Source organism: Nematolebias whitei, chromosome 2 (assembly GCF_014905685.2).
Source record: "Nematolebias whitei isolate Nwh7 chromosome 2, NemWhi1, whole genome shotgun sequence".
NCBI lineage: Eukaryota > Metazoa > Chordata > Actinopteri > Cyprinodontiformes > Rivulidae > Nematolebias > Nematolebias whitei.
The window spans coordinates 18,258,963-18,273,877 of NC_056499.1; the positions used below are offsets into that span (position 1 = coordinate 18,258,963).

Here is a 14,915-nt window from a genome sequence, read left to right on the forward strand (position 1 = left end):
TTCGCCGTTGCCAGCTGAAACTCTACAGTGCAAAGAGGAAGCCATTTCTAAGCAAGCTCCACAAGCTCAGACGTTTGCACTGGGCCAGGGGTCATTTAAAATGGAGTGTGGCAAAATGGAAGACTGTTCTGTGGTCAGATGAGTCACGATTTGAAGTTCTTTATGGAACACTGGGACGCCATGTCATCCGGACCAGAGAGGACAAGGATAGACCAAGTTGTTATCAACGCTCCGTTCAGAAGCCTGCATCACTGATGGTATGGGGTTGCATGAGTGCTTGTGGCATGGGCAGCTTGCATGTCTGGAAAGGCACCATTAATGCAGAAAACTATGTTCAGGTTCTAGAACAACATATGCTCCCATCTAGACGTCATCTCTTTCAGGGAAGACCCTGCATTTTTCAACACGATAATGCCAGACCACATTCTGCAGCAACCACAACATCATGGCTACGTAGGAGAAGGATCCGGGTACTGAAATGGCCAGCCTGCAGTCCAGATCTTTCACCTATAGAGAACATTTGGTGCATCATAAAGAGGAAGGTGCGACAAAGAAGGCCCAAGACGATTGAACAGTTAGAGGCCTGTATTAGACATGACTGGGAGAGCATTCCTATTTCTAAACTTGAGAAACTGGTCTCCTCTGTCCCCAGACGTCTGTTGAGTGTTGTCAGAAGAAGGGGGGATGTCACACAGTGGTAAAAATGGACTTGTCCCAACTTTTTTGGGATTTGTTGACGCCATGAAATTTGGAAACAACAGATTTTTCCTTTAAAATGATACATTCTCTCAGTTTCAACTTTTGATCTGTGATTTGTGTTCTATTCTGAATAAAATATTAGATGTTGGCACCTCCACATCATTGCATTCAGTTTTTATTCACAATTTGTTTAGTGTCCCAACTTTTTTTGAATTTGTACACCGGATGTCCTTCCTGACACAACCACAGACCACCGAGCTTCCACAGCCCTCTGTGTGGAGCAGAGAGATAATGTCTGGGGCACCTGCGGTAGCAGATGGTGGGGGTTAAGGGCCTTGCTCAAGGGCCCAGAGTGGAGCAAATAAGGGTGGAGGCAGGTGTGGGTGCTTCACCTTTCCCACTCACATTTTGATGTTGTCGGTACCGGGAGCTGAAGTAGCGATCTTCCGATAACAAGCCCACCTTCTCTAACCTCTGCACCTCCACTCCCAAGAGGACAACCCTGTAATGCCCAGCTGAAAAGTCAATAAAAATTAGCTAGTCATGGTATTAAAATGACTACAAAGTAAACCAACAATTAACAAATCAAAATATTTTATTAAACCCGAGCTCTGGTTTGTGATGCATTTTTTCATATCTCCTAGAGATTTGTGATTAGATAGATCTGAGTTGTGTATAAATAAAGCTTCCTCTTCAAACAGGAAGTTGTATTTTGTTACATGCTTATGGCATACTTTTGTAAAAAAAAAAAAAAAAAAGTCCTCAGATGGAGACAATGTGCTTATTTTACAGCACAACACTAACATGGCTTAACAAAATATAAAACACTACTGAACAGAGTGAAGTATAAGGTACAGCAAAGCCAAAAATGCAACATCCCCATATGTGGATGCAGGGTCTCAGGAAGTTAAAGAACGCACACAAAAAAATAATTATCATCAGTACTTTATTTCACATTGTTAATGAGATTAAGCCAGTTTGGAGGCAGCGGTAAATGTCTTGTTTTAGCACTTACAGAAAACTAATTTAGTAAAAATGCTTGCACATGAATTATTTGTTGAGATTGTTGGTTGTGTCATTAGTTATGTGTGAAAATGCCCAGAACGTATCAGATAATTAACACAATTAAGTGGTCAGCTTCAGATTTAGTTTACTGGTGGAAAGACTTCAACAACAGAACACTTACTGGTAAGCATTTTTTCCAACCAAGCTAATAAAACAAAGAGTCCAACATTTCTCATCTGGTGTTCACTATTTAATCGTCATTAGCTCGTTTCTTTATGAATTAGCCATTCTATATCTGTACGACTTCCCGCCTTTAGGCAGCAGCCTGCAGGGTGCTTGGACTGGTGACCGTTTCACACACTGGGAGTTGATCTCTCGGTGTTTGGGCCCCAGCTAAAGAAAGCAGTTTGTATTTATAGACCTTTGTAAATACACAAGGGTTATATTCGTTCAATTTGGCTCAGTGTGTTTCTGCTGCGTGCCTATGTCAAATCGACAACAACAAAAAAACAGAGCCATTTCTGTCCTCGGGATTCCGGTTTGTGCATAAAACAAGCAGCAAAAAAAAAAAAGCATGAACTAAAATGAGCAAGTTAAAACATCAACTGGATAAAAACATGAAATCTAAGAGGAACAAACACTCATACATCCTGGGAGCACCAGAACACACCCAGAAGCTGTTAAAATCACAGCATCTGCAGAAAGTCTGAAGAAATATATATCAACACTTTAAAAGATCACGTAAAAGTCTAGATAGAAAAATAAACGAGGGATGACTCTTTTGCATAGTTCTAAGTCAATGAAGTGCATTTATATTAAAAGTATGAATGTATCGCTGCAGGTCAAAATGAAATCTGAAGTGAAACTCTGCAGCTCGTTGACATACAAAACAAAGTGGTTTTGTGGTCTTCGTGGATCCATTTAGATCCAGGTCTCTGCGGCCAGAACTGGATACAAACCATGTTTCAATCAAATCTCCTCTCGATTAAACTGAGTAACACCAGTAGTTGGCTTCTTTGAAGTACATAAGAGGGAGGAAAGTCTCAGCTGGTTTTGATAAGACAGAAAACCAGAGGCTGCTAAATGCTCACGATCGAAGTGGAAGTGGGCCTGAACCCGTCTCTGGGAGGAGGCCACTAAAGACAGTCTGACTATGTGTTTGTCTCGCTGCTGCTGCTGGAGGAACCACGCCCAGATGTGCACCGCACACACAGGAAGCTGATCTGTCAGGATGCCAGCAGGGTTTCCTCTGATGGAGAGGACAGCTCAGATTGCTCATCCTCCCAACTCCTCTGTCTGCCTTTCTTCTCCACCACAATCCATTTTTTCCCCTTTATTGTTGGTCTCGTCATTCATTCTCCTGTTTCCTTTTAACTTTGAGTTTTACTTTCCTCTCTGCCACTCTTCCTCTTTTGAACCCTCCATCCCTTCTCCTCACCACAAGAAAAAAAAAAACATCCCTCCTCCTGTTATTGTTATTATCTAAAAGGGGCAACTAGACTCAAGTTGTGTGTGCTGTGCGCCCCACCCTCTGTGCCTCCTCAAACACACACACACTGCACTCACCACAGTTACTAACCACGAAACACCCGCACGCTCTGTTGTTTCTTCTGCTGCCACCAGCCTGAGAAGAAAGACAGGGAGTGGATGGTGTGGTCAGCTGTCGTTAAAGAAAAGGTTCAACGTGTGAATAAGTCATTTGTTTACTGTAACTCAAATACGCAATAAAAACACGGACTTTGTGATTTAAAAATGCACAGCTGTATCAAAATCATGTTTCAATCTCGGTCGCACATCTGGTAATAGAACATGACAGTAATAAGATGTTTAAACGCTCTCATTTAGCAGCACATTGTTTGCTACATATGGCTAATTTTAGGTTTTACTGTATGTTTACAGGAGCAGGACTCGGCAGAGTTCTGAGTGTGAGGTCTTTACTCGGACTGCACAGTCTCCATGAACCAGTCCCATAGGGTTCGATGTCATCTATAGGAAACAAGCCCATTTCAGACACATGAGCCTAAAAGCCTCAGGGCTTAAAGTTCAGGTGCCAGAAACTCTACGTCGATAGAAATGTTACGTCTCCAAGTCCAGATTGGTCCGAAGTGTTGGAATGAATAAAGAGTAACCCACTGAATATTAGGCAGGATGTAAAATGTTGTGGCTGATCAGTAAATATACATAATGTGCAGAAGTATTGATATTTTTGATCCAAGACTCACACTTATGTGCTCTTGAGTTCTCCAGATTTGTTCAGAGCTTGAAAAGTTTATTTAATATATTTATTTTTTTTACTTTTCTTGCTATGAACATTTGAGAATTTTCAGAACATCATTCTAGAATTGTGCCGCTCAAGGTGGCTGCATGTTGTTGGAGTTGCTCTCTTACATTCATTCTGAGATTTTGCTTCTGAAAACTTTAATTCCTGTTTTTTTCTGGATGTAAATTGCTTTTTTTGGATGGTTACTTCCTCTGGTATCAGATGATGTGCCGCTGGGATTTTTAAGTAACCATTTTTTACTTATGGACATTTGTTAGGATACGTAACCACAACAACAAGGTGGTTTTCTACAACTGGGAGCTGCTGATTAACATCTAAAAAGCTCATATAAGACTTCAGCTACAGCAGCAAATCTCAAATGAGTTGAAAAGGAGGTGCTGTGGATGCACCTGGAGGCGGTGCTCGAGTGTCTGACTTTGGCGGTAGTGGGAAACGCAGCTTGTGACAGCGGGAGGACCAAGATTGTCCCTCAACACCTGCAGTTAAGTCTGCGGCAACAAGGGATGCGGCAGGCTGCTGGGAGAAATGGCCATAGCTGGGAGAGGAATTCAGTCAGTGCTGCCGCTTGTTTTTATTTTATTATTTATTTTTCCTCCTCCCTGGCTCTGATCGAGGTGGCTGCTTCTGTCTTTCCTCCCATTTTTCCTTCCTCCTGCTCTGCGTGTCTGAAGTGCCTGCTTCACATCTCCCGAACGTCAATTAATAAGATTATGGATTTGGTATCTTGGACGTTCAACTCTATTGATAAGATTTTTTTCATCAAAGCAACAAGGTCCTGGAGAACCGGCATGTCCAGCTGAGAAGCACGCTGTGAGGTACATCATGGATCGTGGGGTGTGGCAGCTGATGTGCCTCTCAGTCCTGTCTCAGGAGGATGTTGAAGACGTTTACATATTTGGAATTATGATAGCAGGGTCTCTGCTTTTTGGCATTGGCGGGGCTCTGTTTTATCAACTTTTGAAGGAGACATCAGCAGCAGTTTCGGCCATGGCAAAGCTTCAGAGTCAGTGTGAAGGTTTGGTCTGTGCTGTAGGAACTTTAAATCATCTGGTTTACAAGCTAAACCGTAAGGTGGAGGCGATTTATGAGAATCGCAGGCCACCTGCGGCTTCTGGGACTCGTCAGCGTGGTGGGTTTGACCTTGAGGGAGACTCATAGCATAGATCAGTGGAATGGAATCCCACACTTAGGCTATTTTGGAACCAGAATGCCCAGATGGACTCAAAGCTGAAGAAAAACAACAATCAATCTTATCTGAATCTGACTCCCGACGGCCTCGGAATGGGCCGACTATCAAATTTCTCCTGGGTCATGGGTAACCAAGGACAAAAGCTTCATCTATCGCAACGCCTCAACACCTCAACGTCAAATGCAAATGTAATCATGTTTTAATTGTGCTTGCTGGTAGAGTTTTTTTATGTTTCAAATCGTGTCCTGATAGACAAGATGTGAAAGATATTTTTAGGGAAAACCACTACCCTCATGTTTCTCCCCCTTTTCCTATCTAAGATTATTATTCTGATAAGGATAAGAGAGGCCGCGCTCAGAGCAGTAGCAGCTTTGTGCACTCCGTCCATCTTCCGGACGACTGCATGTACATGTTCTTGTTGTATCTCGGGGCAATGATAATAAAGCTTATTCTGATTCTGATTCTAAGGTCTGCTGGGTCTGGGTGGACGGTTCGACATCTGCAGCTAGTTTCTTCGAATTAGCAGACAGACTGCTACAAGAGATCCTTCCTGCCCAAAGTCATCAGAATCTAAAACAACTCTAATGAAACCAGGATGAGCTACATCAACAATTAATTTCCCTTTGGGATTAATAAAGTATTTTTGAATTTGAATTATCTGTTTCTTTACTAAAACCCTTAATATCAAACTATAAACCATTCCAACATTTAAAAAAAATCAGACTTCTAAATATTGGGACAATTATTTGTTATCAATCTAAGTCCTTAAGTCTGTAAAAATGTCAATACAAAAATCACAGCTGGTTCATAACAAGGCAGCTGATCTCGAATGGTTCCCCACAAGCTGAAAGCTGATTTTAATTAAATTGATTGTATTTGCATCACCATGTCTCATTCCAGACTCCAACACTTTCACCTAATGTTGCCAAACAAAACTCAGTGTTCTGCCGACTGTCTCTGATTAACTGTTGTTGGGTTTAGGAAATAAGCGTAGTTTATATGCTGCAGACCTAGAACAGCCTCCCTAAAGATGTAACAATATATAAAAAGTCATCAGAAACCCTGCTTGTTACAGGGCGTTTTATATTTAGACCTTTTGTGAATCACATCACATTATTTTCTAACTCAAAATAAAAACACTTCCTCTTCATTTGTACAGTTTCAAAGCCTTCAGTGGTGTAGCTCTGTTAATGCCACCATCACTGTACAGCATCAACAATCAGATATGCCTCCATTTGTTTCCACTTGTTGAGTAAATCACCCTCACATTTCTTTTCTAATATGCTGACAGCCACATGTTCAAACACACAAACGTGCTCACACAAAGTACTGAAGGAGAACTTTCTCTGCATCCTTTTCTTCGGTGTTGGTTTTTAAGACATTCCTGTTGCTGAGCTGTTCACGCTCTACATTTCTAATTAAGCCATAAACCCACACACAGAACGGGACACATGGTATTCTCACTGTTTGTGAAAGAAGCCAACAGTGCAGATATATTTCAGATGTGATTTGGGGGTGAAATGTTGACTAAAGTCTTAGTCACAGATCTTTTTTTAAAATAATAAAAACAAAATAAGAACAAAAACATACGCAGTAGTACCGGTAGTTAAAAACATTTTCTTTATCATCCATTTGAAACATTTACCACCACATGTTTGAAAAACCATCAGCTGTGGTGGCCTTACTTTGTTTCTAACACAAAATTTGTCTGATTATGTAAAATAATCTGGTCATGAGATTTTTTTTTTTTTTTCATTTAGCCTTTATTTATCCAGGTTAGTCTCATTGAGCCACGAGAACTCATTTTCAAGAGAGACCTGTTTAGGGAGATACTGTTTAGATACCAGCATTCCTCTTCTGGTTAAAACAACTCATTTAAAAGGATTATGCTACTGGATACAGACTGGTTTAGGGATTTTTCTTCTTGGTTACTGTCAAAGATAAAAGGTTGCAGGATTATCCATTAATCTACTTCTCAGTTCAAATCTGAAGTGGTGCATTGCGAGTTTGTTTGACTTCTTTATTTTATTTTTTTCCCAGAGTGTCATGAAAATTGACGTGAGATAAAGGGACGTCTGTGTGCTCATTTCAGTGCTATCTTTGCAGGATTTATTTTATTTTTTCAGATTTAACTCTGAAACTCCAGGACACTGTGCCTCTGTTAGACCTTGTTTTTCTTCCTCCACCATTCTTTACATAAACAATGCCAACAGGTTGTTCACCAGTCAGTTTGTCCAGAGAGATGTGATTCCATCTGGCTTTTCAACATGCCTTTTCCATCCTCTTTTCTCCAAGTCCTCCACTTTCATCCTTAGTTCCTCTCTTAAAGGTTTACTTATATTCAAGGAGCAGGAGGATGTGGCCACCTGAGAAGAGAGAAGAAGAAAAGATGACCAAATCAAACAAGGAAAAAAGGAAACTGGTTCTGTGCCATCCTGATTTTACGTTGGAGCTCGTTGGTATCTTCCTCTTTCGGGATATGATCGGCCGCTGAAATGTTTCGGAGGTTGGCTCATGTCCACGGGTCGTTCTTCATAAGAGGAAGGATGAAAACGATGAAAAGGTTGTCCTCCTCCTCTGTGACCTCCTCCTCTGTGTCCTCCTCTACCCCATGGTCTTCTTTCCTCCCCTCTTTCCCTCCATCCATGTCCTGCTTTCGCTCCTCTTCCTCTCCAGTCCCCACCAACATTTTGAGAAAAACCTGAGCAAGAGAAAACAAAGTTAAGGTTGGTTGAAAGAAAATACATGAAGCAAAAAAAAAAATTAGAAACTAAACATTTAACACTTTAAAGTAAGGGATCCGTTGAGAAAAAAAAATGCTTCCTGTAAATTAATTTAAAAAAATAATCTGAAATACCACTTTTCTGTTCTGGTGGATAAACTAAAAAATACTGAAGAAACTTAAAAGTTAGAAAACTATATCAATTAAATGGCATAAAAAAACAGACTAAAATCCTGCTGAATGTTTTTAGGATATTTTAGGCATATTTCATTATCATCAGTTAAACATTTCTAAGAAAATTTTCATCTCTGCAAATTTTTTTTTAGAATTAACTCTGACTCATTGACTTGAAGCTCTTTCTAAATTGTCACCCCTTTACATTCTCAGTGAGCTAAAGAACGACTGACTCATGAACTTAAGGCAAACTGGACTCTCATGGAAACGCAGTAAAGCAAGTTTCTTTTTCTTTACAACCAAAATTAATCAAATTGTATTGACCCAATCTGCACAATTCTGGTGAAATCTCAAACTTTATATTTCCAACTCCAATGCAACGTTACATTTACACTGATTTGCCTTTATCGTATTAAGTTTTAGGATCCAAGTGTTGCTTCCTGAGCAGGCAGTGTTTAATTTCCACCCTTAAAAGAAAAGAAAAAGAGTTGCAGTTTCACAATCAACTTTTAAGTCGCATTAGAAGTTGCTCTGTGAATGAAGCCTAATTCAATTAATAGCTTGGCTAACTTTTATATTTTAGCAGTCTTGCTAAATCTGAAAGGCTCCACTCATTGCGACAAGTATCAGTTCTTCTTTTTCTTAGGAGACCACAAAGTTCAAATCAAACATTTCTAAACTCCCCCACAACACAGCAGACGAAAAGATGCATTACAGAAAACACAGACAGAAATGTTTTAATGTTACAGAGTAACAAACTCACACAAGGAGATTATTTTGTAATGTTAATTAAAAGCATTTACTGTTGCATGAGTTATCAGAATGATTAACTGGCAGGGAAACCATCTCCAAGTGACTTCCTTTTAAGTTTATCGCAGCATGCAGCAACATTTGGAAAATGTTTTTCACAACAGCAAACAAAGCAGATGTGTGAGACTTTAAGCCAATTTGAAAGTACAATAAATAAAACATCTAAGTCCAACTTTAGACTGCACCAAATGGGACATGCTAAACAAAATCAGAGCACTATATACAGCTTAAGTGGTTAAATTACCCATAAAGATGCCAAGTTTTAGTGAATGAAACGTCAGTCAAACCACAAGCAGACAGTTTTGTAATAGTCTCAGTCTTTTTTTAAAGCAATATATAAAAAAAACTAGATATTTTTGTGACAGCTGGATGTGGAGATATGAACATTAACAGATATGAACATTAACAATAGAAGACAGAACAGAGGGAAAACACTGCTCTATTCTCAAAAAATGAATTCCTCAACAAGTGTGGATCAGTTTAAGCCTAAAGGAGGTTTTCCTTTACATTTTGCACAGAAATAAAAGGAAGAGATGTGGGAGAGAAGCTATTCTGGATTCACTGTTGGAGTGTAATTGCAAGGGCAGAGAGGCCGAGGAGATATTCGCTGAGGAGACTAAACATCAGGCCTGATTCCAAACAAAAACCCAACCGGGCTCTCAGCGATACCACATAGCGCCACCACTACTCACGCACACACACAAACGATTTCCCCACAGTTCTGTAGTAATGATCTGTGTCTGCATCCAACAGAAATGAAACACTGAGGTATAAGGAGTGTATATCATTCATGTGTAAAACCAGAGGCATCCTCGGGAGACCCAGAAGGGTTGACATGGGCAGAAAGCAGACAGTTTGGTGAAAATCTGAGACTCTGTGCCAACATGGCACGCAAAGAAACGACCACAAAAGGTTCAAAGGTTTTACAGCTTCAGATTCACTTTTTACAAACTGTTGTTTCCAAGCTGAGTAAAACGAGTAGAAGTAAGCACATACAGGGAAGACGAACAAAAACGGATCGCACAACCTCAAGGTGTGCAAAATAAAAACATTCACTTTCATAGACGAATGTTATTGGGGTGTTTAGTACAACTCTAATAACAACATTAGAAAGGAAAGAGAATAAAGGAAATAAAAAAGATAAAAATAAAAGTAACAAGAGAGGAAGGGGAGCAGAAAGGGGGGAGGAACAGAGGAGTCTGTAATCAGTTTCGTCTTGTTGTGTGTCCTAAAATAGAGCTCTCCCAGCCTATAAACAGAAACCTACTATTACTGCTGCACTGACAAAGCAAGTCTCCACCAACGTGTGCATGTGAGCGCGCACGAACACACAAACAGTGGAATGCATTACAGCAACAAATACACATGGGCCTCATTAAAGCATGGCCCTCTGGGTAATGTGGTTCTGCGAGGAGCCCAAAGAACTACAACCATAGATCATCTGTCAGATTACAACATGACTCATTCCAAGGAGTGTTTCCACCACTGAAGGCCTCTTCAGATCTTTGTATAAGGAAGAGCTTAAAGCTCATGACATAAAAGAAACAACTGAAGTAATAACAAGATTAGATGCATTATGACATTTCTTATGCTCCATATGGGCTTTTTTATTTATTTATTTATTTTACTTTTTTTATTGGAAAGTTGACTGAGAAGATACAAACAGGAAACCCAGGAATGGAAAAGTGGGACTTGACAACAAAGGATCATTGCAAAAGGACATGGTGGTTTTTTTTGTCATGCATCTAAACTACCAGTACCACACTCCCATAACATCCAAAAAACAGAAAAACAAACAATTTCTTAATTCAAGTCAAAACCTTTTTATTTTGTCTTTCTCTCTCTGGTTCTCAAGGAAGGTTTTAGGATAAAGTATTTTTCGATTGAAAAAACACATGAATTTAACTTTAGTAAAATATCACAGAAAAAGTACAGAAAATATTTAAAAATGTCAAATGTCAACAAAACTGAAATGTGTTATAGCAGATCTAAAAATCTCTTCAATCATTTTTTTAATGATTATTAATGAATTTGAGGGTGTATAAGATTTAACCACACATTTTTAGTACTCTTAACACACATTATAATCCTTATTGTTTGTTTAGATTTTTAAAATAATTTTATATTATTTAATTATCTTTAAAAACAACTAGACAAATATATATACCGGCACCATGGGCAATATCATCAGCTAATAAGAACAAGTAAATTCAAACACCGGTAATACTTTCTTAGATTATAACACACAAAAAATGTATATATATTATTTTTTATTATTTTTGTGTGTGTGTATGCATATGTGTGTGTGTAATTTATAGTATCAGCAATTTTTTTCCAATAGTTTATTCAGTGTTTTCTGCAGCACGTGTGACAAACTGCACATCACTGCAGAGCAGACAGGGAAGCAGCGTTTTCACAAAATGTTGCTAATTGGTTTCTGAAACGCAAAACTATAAAGTAAATATCGTCTTAATCAATAGTATTACTATTACATTTTTAACATAATTGTTTTGTATGTATAAATACGTTAAAACAAAATGTTTTTAATAAAAGCTTTTTTATTACTCTAAAGACTTTATTGGCTAACTTTGATTATTGAGTGATATAAAAGCAAATGGTGGTGAAGCAGGTACAGTATGTATATCAGCAGGCAGTGATTGGTCAGGTAGGCGTCTCACCTGAGTAGGCAGATTTGTTTCGAACTCCAGGGGCAGGTTTAACACTTTTCTGCGGTGCTCTGGGTTTAGATTGCAGAATTCGGCCTCTCTTCCTGCACATTTCCAGAAGTTTCTCCTTCAGCTGGAGAAACTGAGAAAGGCAAGACAGCTGGAAATAAACACAGACACATTTAGACTAGACTCATCCACAGTATACATAATTAAACACAAACCTGCAGAATTCCAGAGGTTTAAAAGTTTGTTGTTCATAAATGGGAGAAAGTCAGACCGAGAACACAAAAGTATACACAATGGAAGTCACTTTTTTTCTGTCCTCACAGGTAACATGTTTAGCTCTTTTCTCCACTCACATCGCTGTCCAGCAGCTCTGTTTTCTCCACACCACTGTGTGCCAGCAGGTACTTTGAGTGGAAGAGCTGTCCGTCGAAGTTGTGCCAAGGCATGAGAGCAGCACTGGGCAGCGGACAGCCGCTGGCATTGTTAGCACCCACCAGGTGGCTCAGTCCTCGGACATAGAGAGATCCCAGCTGCACCGCCCGACTTGAAAACAGAGGCAGCTGAGAACAGAAAGAGTAATCTGGTTTGATGTTTAGATAGTAGCACAACCAAGTAAGAACACCTATATTATTATTTAATATGGTTATTATGGTGTATTGTTATTATTATTATTCTATAATATTTTGCTGTCACTACAAAATAGATAAATAGATGGCATGGAGGCTGCACAGCTGCAGAAAAAAAAGCTTTGCAGAGAGTGGTGAAGGCTGCACAGAAGATGTTGGAGTCAGTCTCCCCACCATCACAGACATCTACACCTCCAGATGCAGGAAGAGAGCCACCTGCATCATGAAGGACCCCACTCACCCAGCACACACAATTTTTGCCCCACTTCCCTCAGGAAGGAGGTCGAGGAGCATTAAGTGTAGAACCACTAGACTGAGGCTGTTAGACTCATGAATCTCTAACCAGAATAGTCACTGTGAAAAAATCATATCATGTTGCTGCTGATCTGTTTCATGTTGCTGCTGATCTGTTTCATGTTGCTGTGTTCATTCGTGCTCATCTGCTCACACAGACTCCTGTTTGTGCTGCTGTTCGGCGTATTGTTTTTGTACTACTAGTGCTTAGTGTATTTTCAGTTAACATTTTTCTTAGTTCACAACTTAGATCTTATTACTGTTTTTCTTGTACATTTTATACTTTTGTTGGATGTAATTGTGTCCTTGTGTACACATTTTAGTTCCACCACATGCACCACATGACAAATAAAGAAACTCTGACTTTGATAAATAGACTGGAAAGTAAAAGAGAAACAGGTAAGTTTAAATTCAATGTTTCAGAGAATGTTTAGATATGAATTAATATTGCTCTTAGTGAGGATTTTACTTAAATGTTCTTCATTGTCAGCCTTGCATCTTATCTACTAAGATGATTGCTAAGTCTTAAGAAGTAACGCACACCAAAGGCTCATACTGCCAGCAGAAGAAAATGCTCATTTAAAGCTGATTTTGAAATGAAACTCATGATGAATCTGCATCATTTACACACACACACCATATGTAGGTTTTGACCCCAAATCCCATGAGTATGGAATTGGGGGTCCGTTGTTACGGACCAAGAGGTGCAAGAGTTTAGGCTGCATTGACAGCAAGTACATCAGACTCCTTCAGGGTAGATGGGATGAACGGACAAACGGATGATGTTGACTATACAGTGGCAATCTAATTAAAACTCTAGCTTGAGCAAAAAATTATCTATCAAAAGTATTTTTTTTCAAGAAGTATTTAACGTCAAGGCAATGCTACATTAAACACATCTGTGCACTTTCAAAATTTAGTTTTTAAAAAGTGGTTCTACAAGTTCCATGTGAATCCATTAAAAAAAAAAAAAAATCTGTATTTGCAGTTGAGGCACCAGCACACACATTATTTATTATTACACCAAAGTTACCTTCTGGAGCTGCAGCATTTCTAACAAGAGTCCATCATTAAAGTCTCATCTGTTATGTATGCTCAGGACCTCCCGCAACAAATTCCCGAACATCTCCCTCATAGTTGCAGAAATAATCAGTTTCCCAATCCCAAATTGCACAACCTTATCTGCTCAACCCTAACACATAAATCACCAAATTAAACTCAAAGCACCCACTTCACTGTTACTTTACCCTGCTTTCTCTGTTCAAATAACCAACAAAAGAATCTTTGTGGTACATGTTGTGTCTATTTGTTTCTTAAAAAAAACTGGGATAACATTATGTAGGAGTGAAGTTCTTAGTGACTTAATGACTGCTGCAGGGAGGACTGGATGAGCAACACAAACACTAGGTTGCCTATGATAACACAAATGCTTTTTTAGTACAGAAGTCTAATCTAAAAAGACATTTTAAATTTGTAGGAAGATCATGTTACATAAAAATGGAAGAAAAAGAAAAATGTTAACATGATTGTCAAAGCTGACTCAGCTAATGAAACAAAAAACCTTCTAGTTTTATAAATTTCTTCATAAAGAATACTAAAGCTCTGTGACCAGAGAGTCAATATTCATAAAACAGCAATATTATCAAAGTGAGAGTCGGGTTTAATGGAAAAGTTATGACCAAGTAATATTGTAGATCGCTTTTTGAATAACCTCAGTTTGGAGAAAGAGTTTCATTCTGATCGGACTGATTAGCCATTATGCTACTTTATAAATCTTTATTCAGTTTCTTAAAATGACATAGTTATTTACTAGGGGTACACCTGTCACAATCTTGGTGTGTGGATCACAGTTTAGTGCAGGTTCGATACAGATTTGGTACAACAGGAAAAACACCAAATGTCAGGTTTTTGTTGTTTCATTTAAACGGATAATAACTCTCCCAGAAGAGAAAAACACATTATTCTTGCTAGTGGGAAATGTTTAAGGTCGAAGCTCAAGTACAGCAAGGCAGGATTTGTCAAGTAGTATCTTCACACAAAAAAAGTTGCATTGTACTACTTTTATTTTCATCCAGTTTGAACAGTAAAAAATGTTTTATAGGCTATGTCTCAAACTGAAACTGTATAAATTCCAAAAAGGTAAATCTCTCCTAGGTTAGGTAAGCAAATATAACAGAGAGAGAAAAAAAAAGTGTTTTCCTCCAAACATTTGAAATAGACGATGCAAATTTAAAAGCAATGGAGAACTGAATAACGGAATTATTCAAAGAGCTATCTATACCAGGTAAGATATTAGTGTTCATAAACTCGCCATAGAACTGCACTCTAAAGAACTAAACTATTGCCTTTTAACAAGAAATTGAGAAATTGGAGGAGACGAAAATGAGAAAAAAAAATGAAGAAGTTGGGGTCATTGTTCGGTAACAGCAGGCAGATGTTC

The 14,915-nt window shown here is 38.8% G+C and overlaps 1 protein-coding gene across 1 annotated transcript in view; it reads right to left on the bottom strand.

The window, feature by feature from the left end:
• Positions 1 to 7,085: 7,085 nt before the first annotated feature.
• Positions 7,086 to 14,915, bottom strand: part of fam120b (family with sequence similarity 120B) — a 17,009-nt gene continuing 9,179 nt past the window's right edge. The window contains exons 12-15 of the mRNA XM_037697489.1: positions 11,909 to 12,115; positions 11,559 to 11,706; positions 7,620 to 7,875; positions 7,086 to 7,540 (exon numbers count right to left, since the gene is read on the bottom strand). Coding sequence (XP_037553417.1) covers positions 7,516 to 7,540; positions 7,620 to 7,875; positions 11,559 to 11,706; positions 11,909 to 12,115 — 636 coding nt within the window. The 3' untranslated portion in view covers positions 7,086 to 7,515. The remainder of the gene's footprint in view (positions 7,541 to 7,619; positions 7,876 to 11,558; positions 11,707 to 11,908; positions 12,116 to 14,915) is intronic.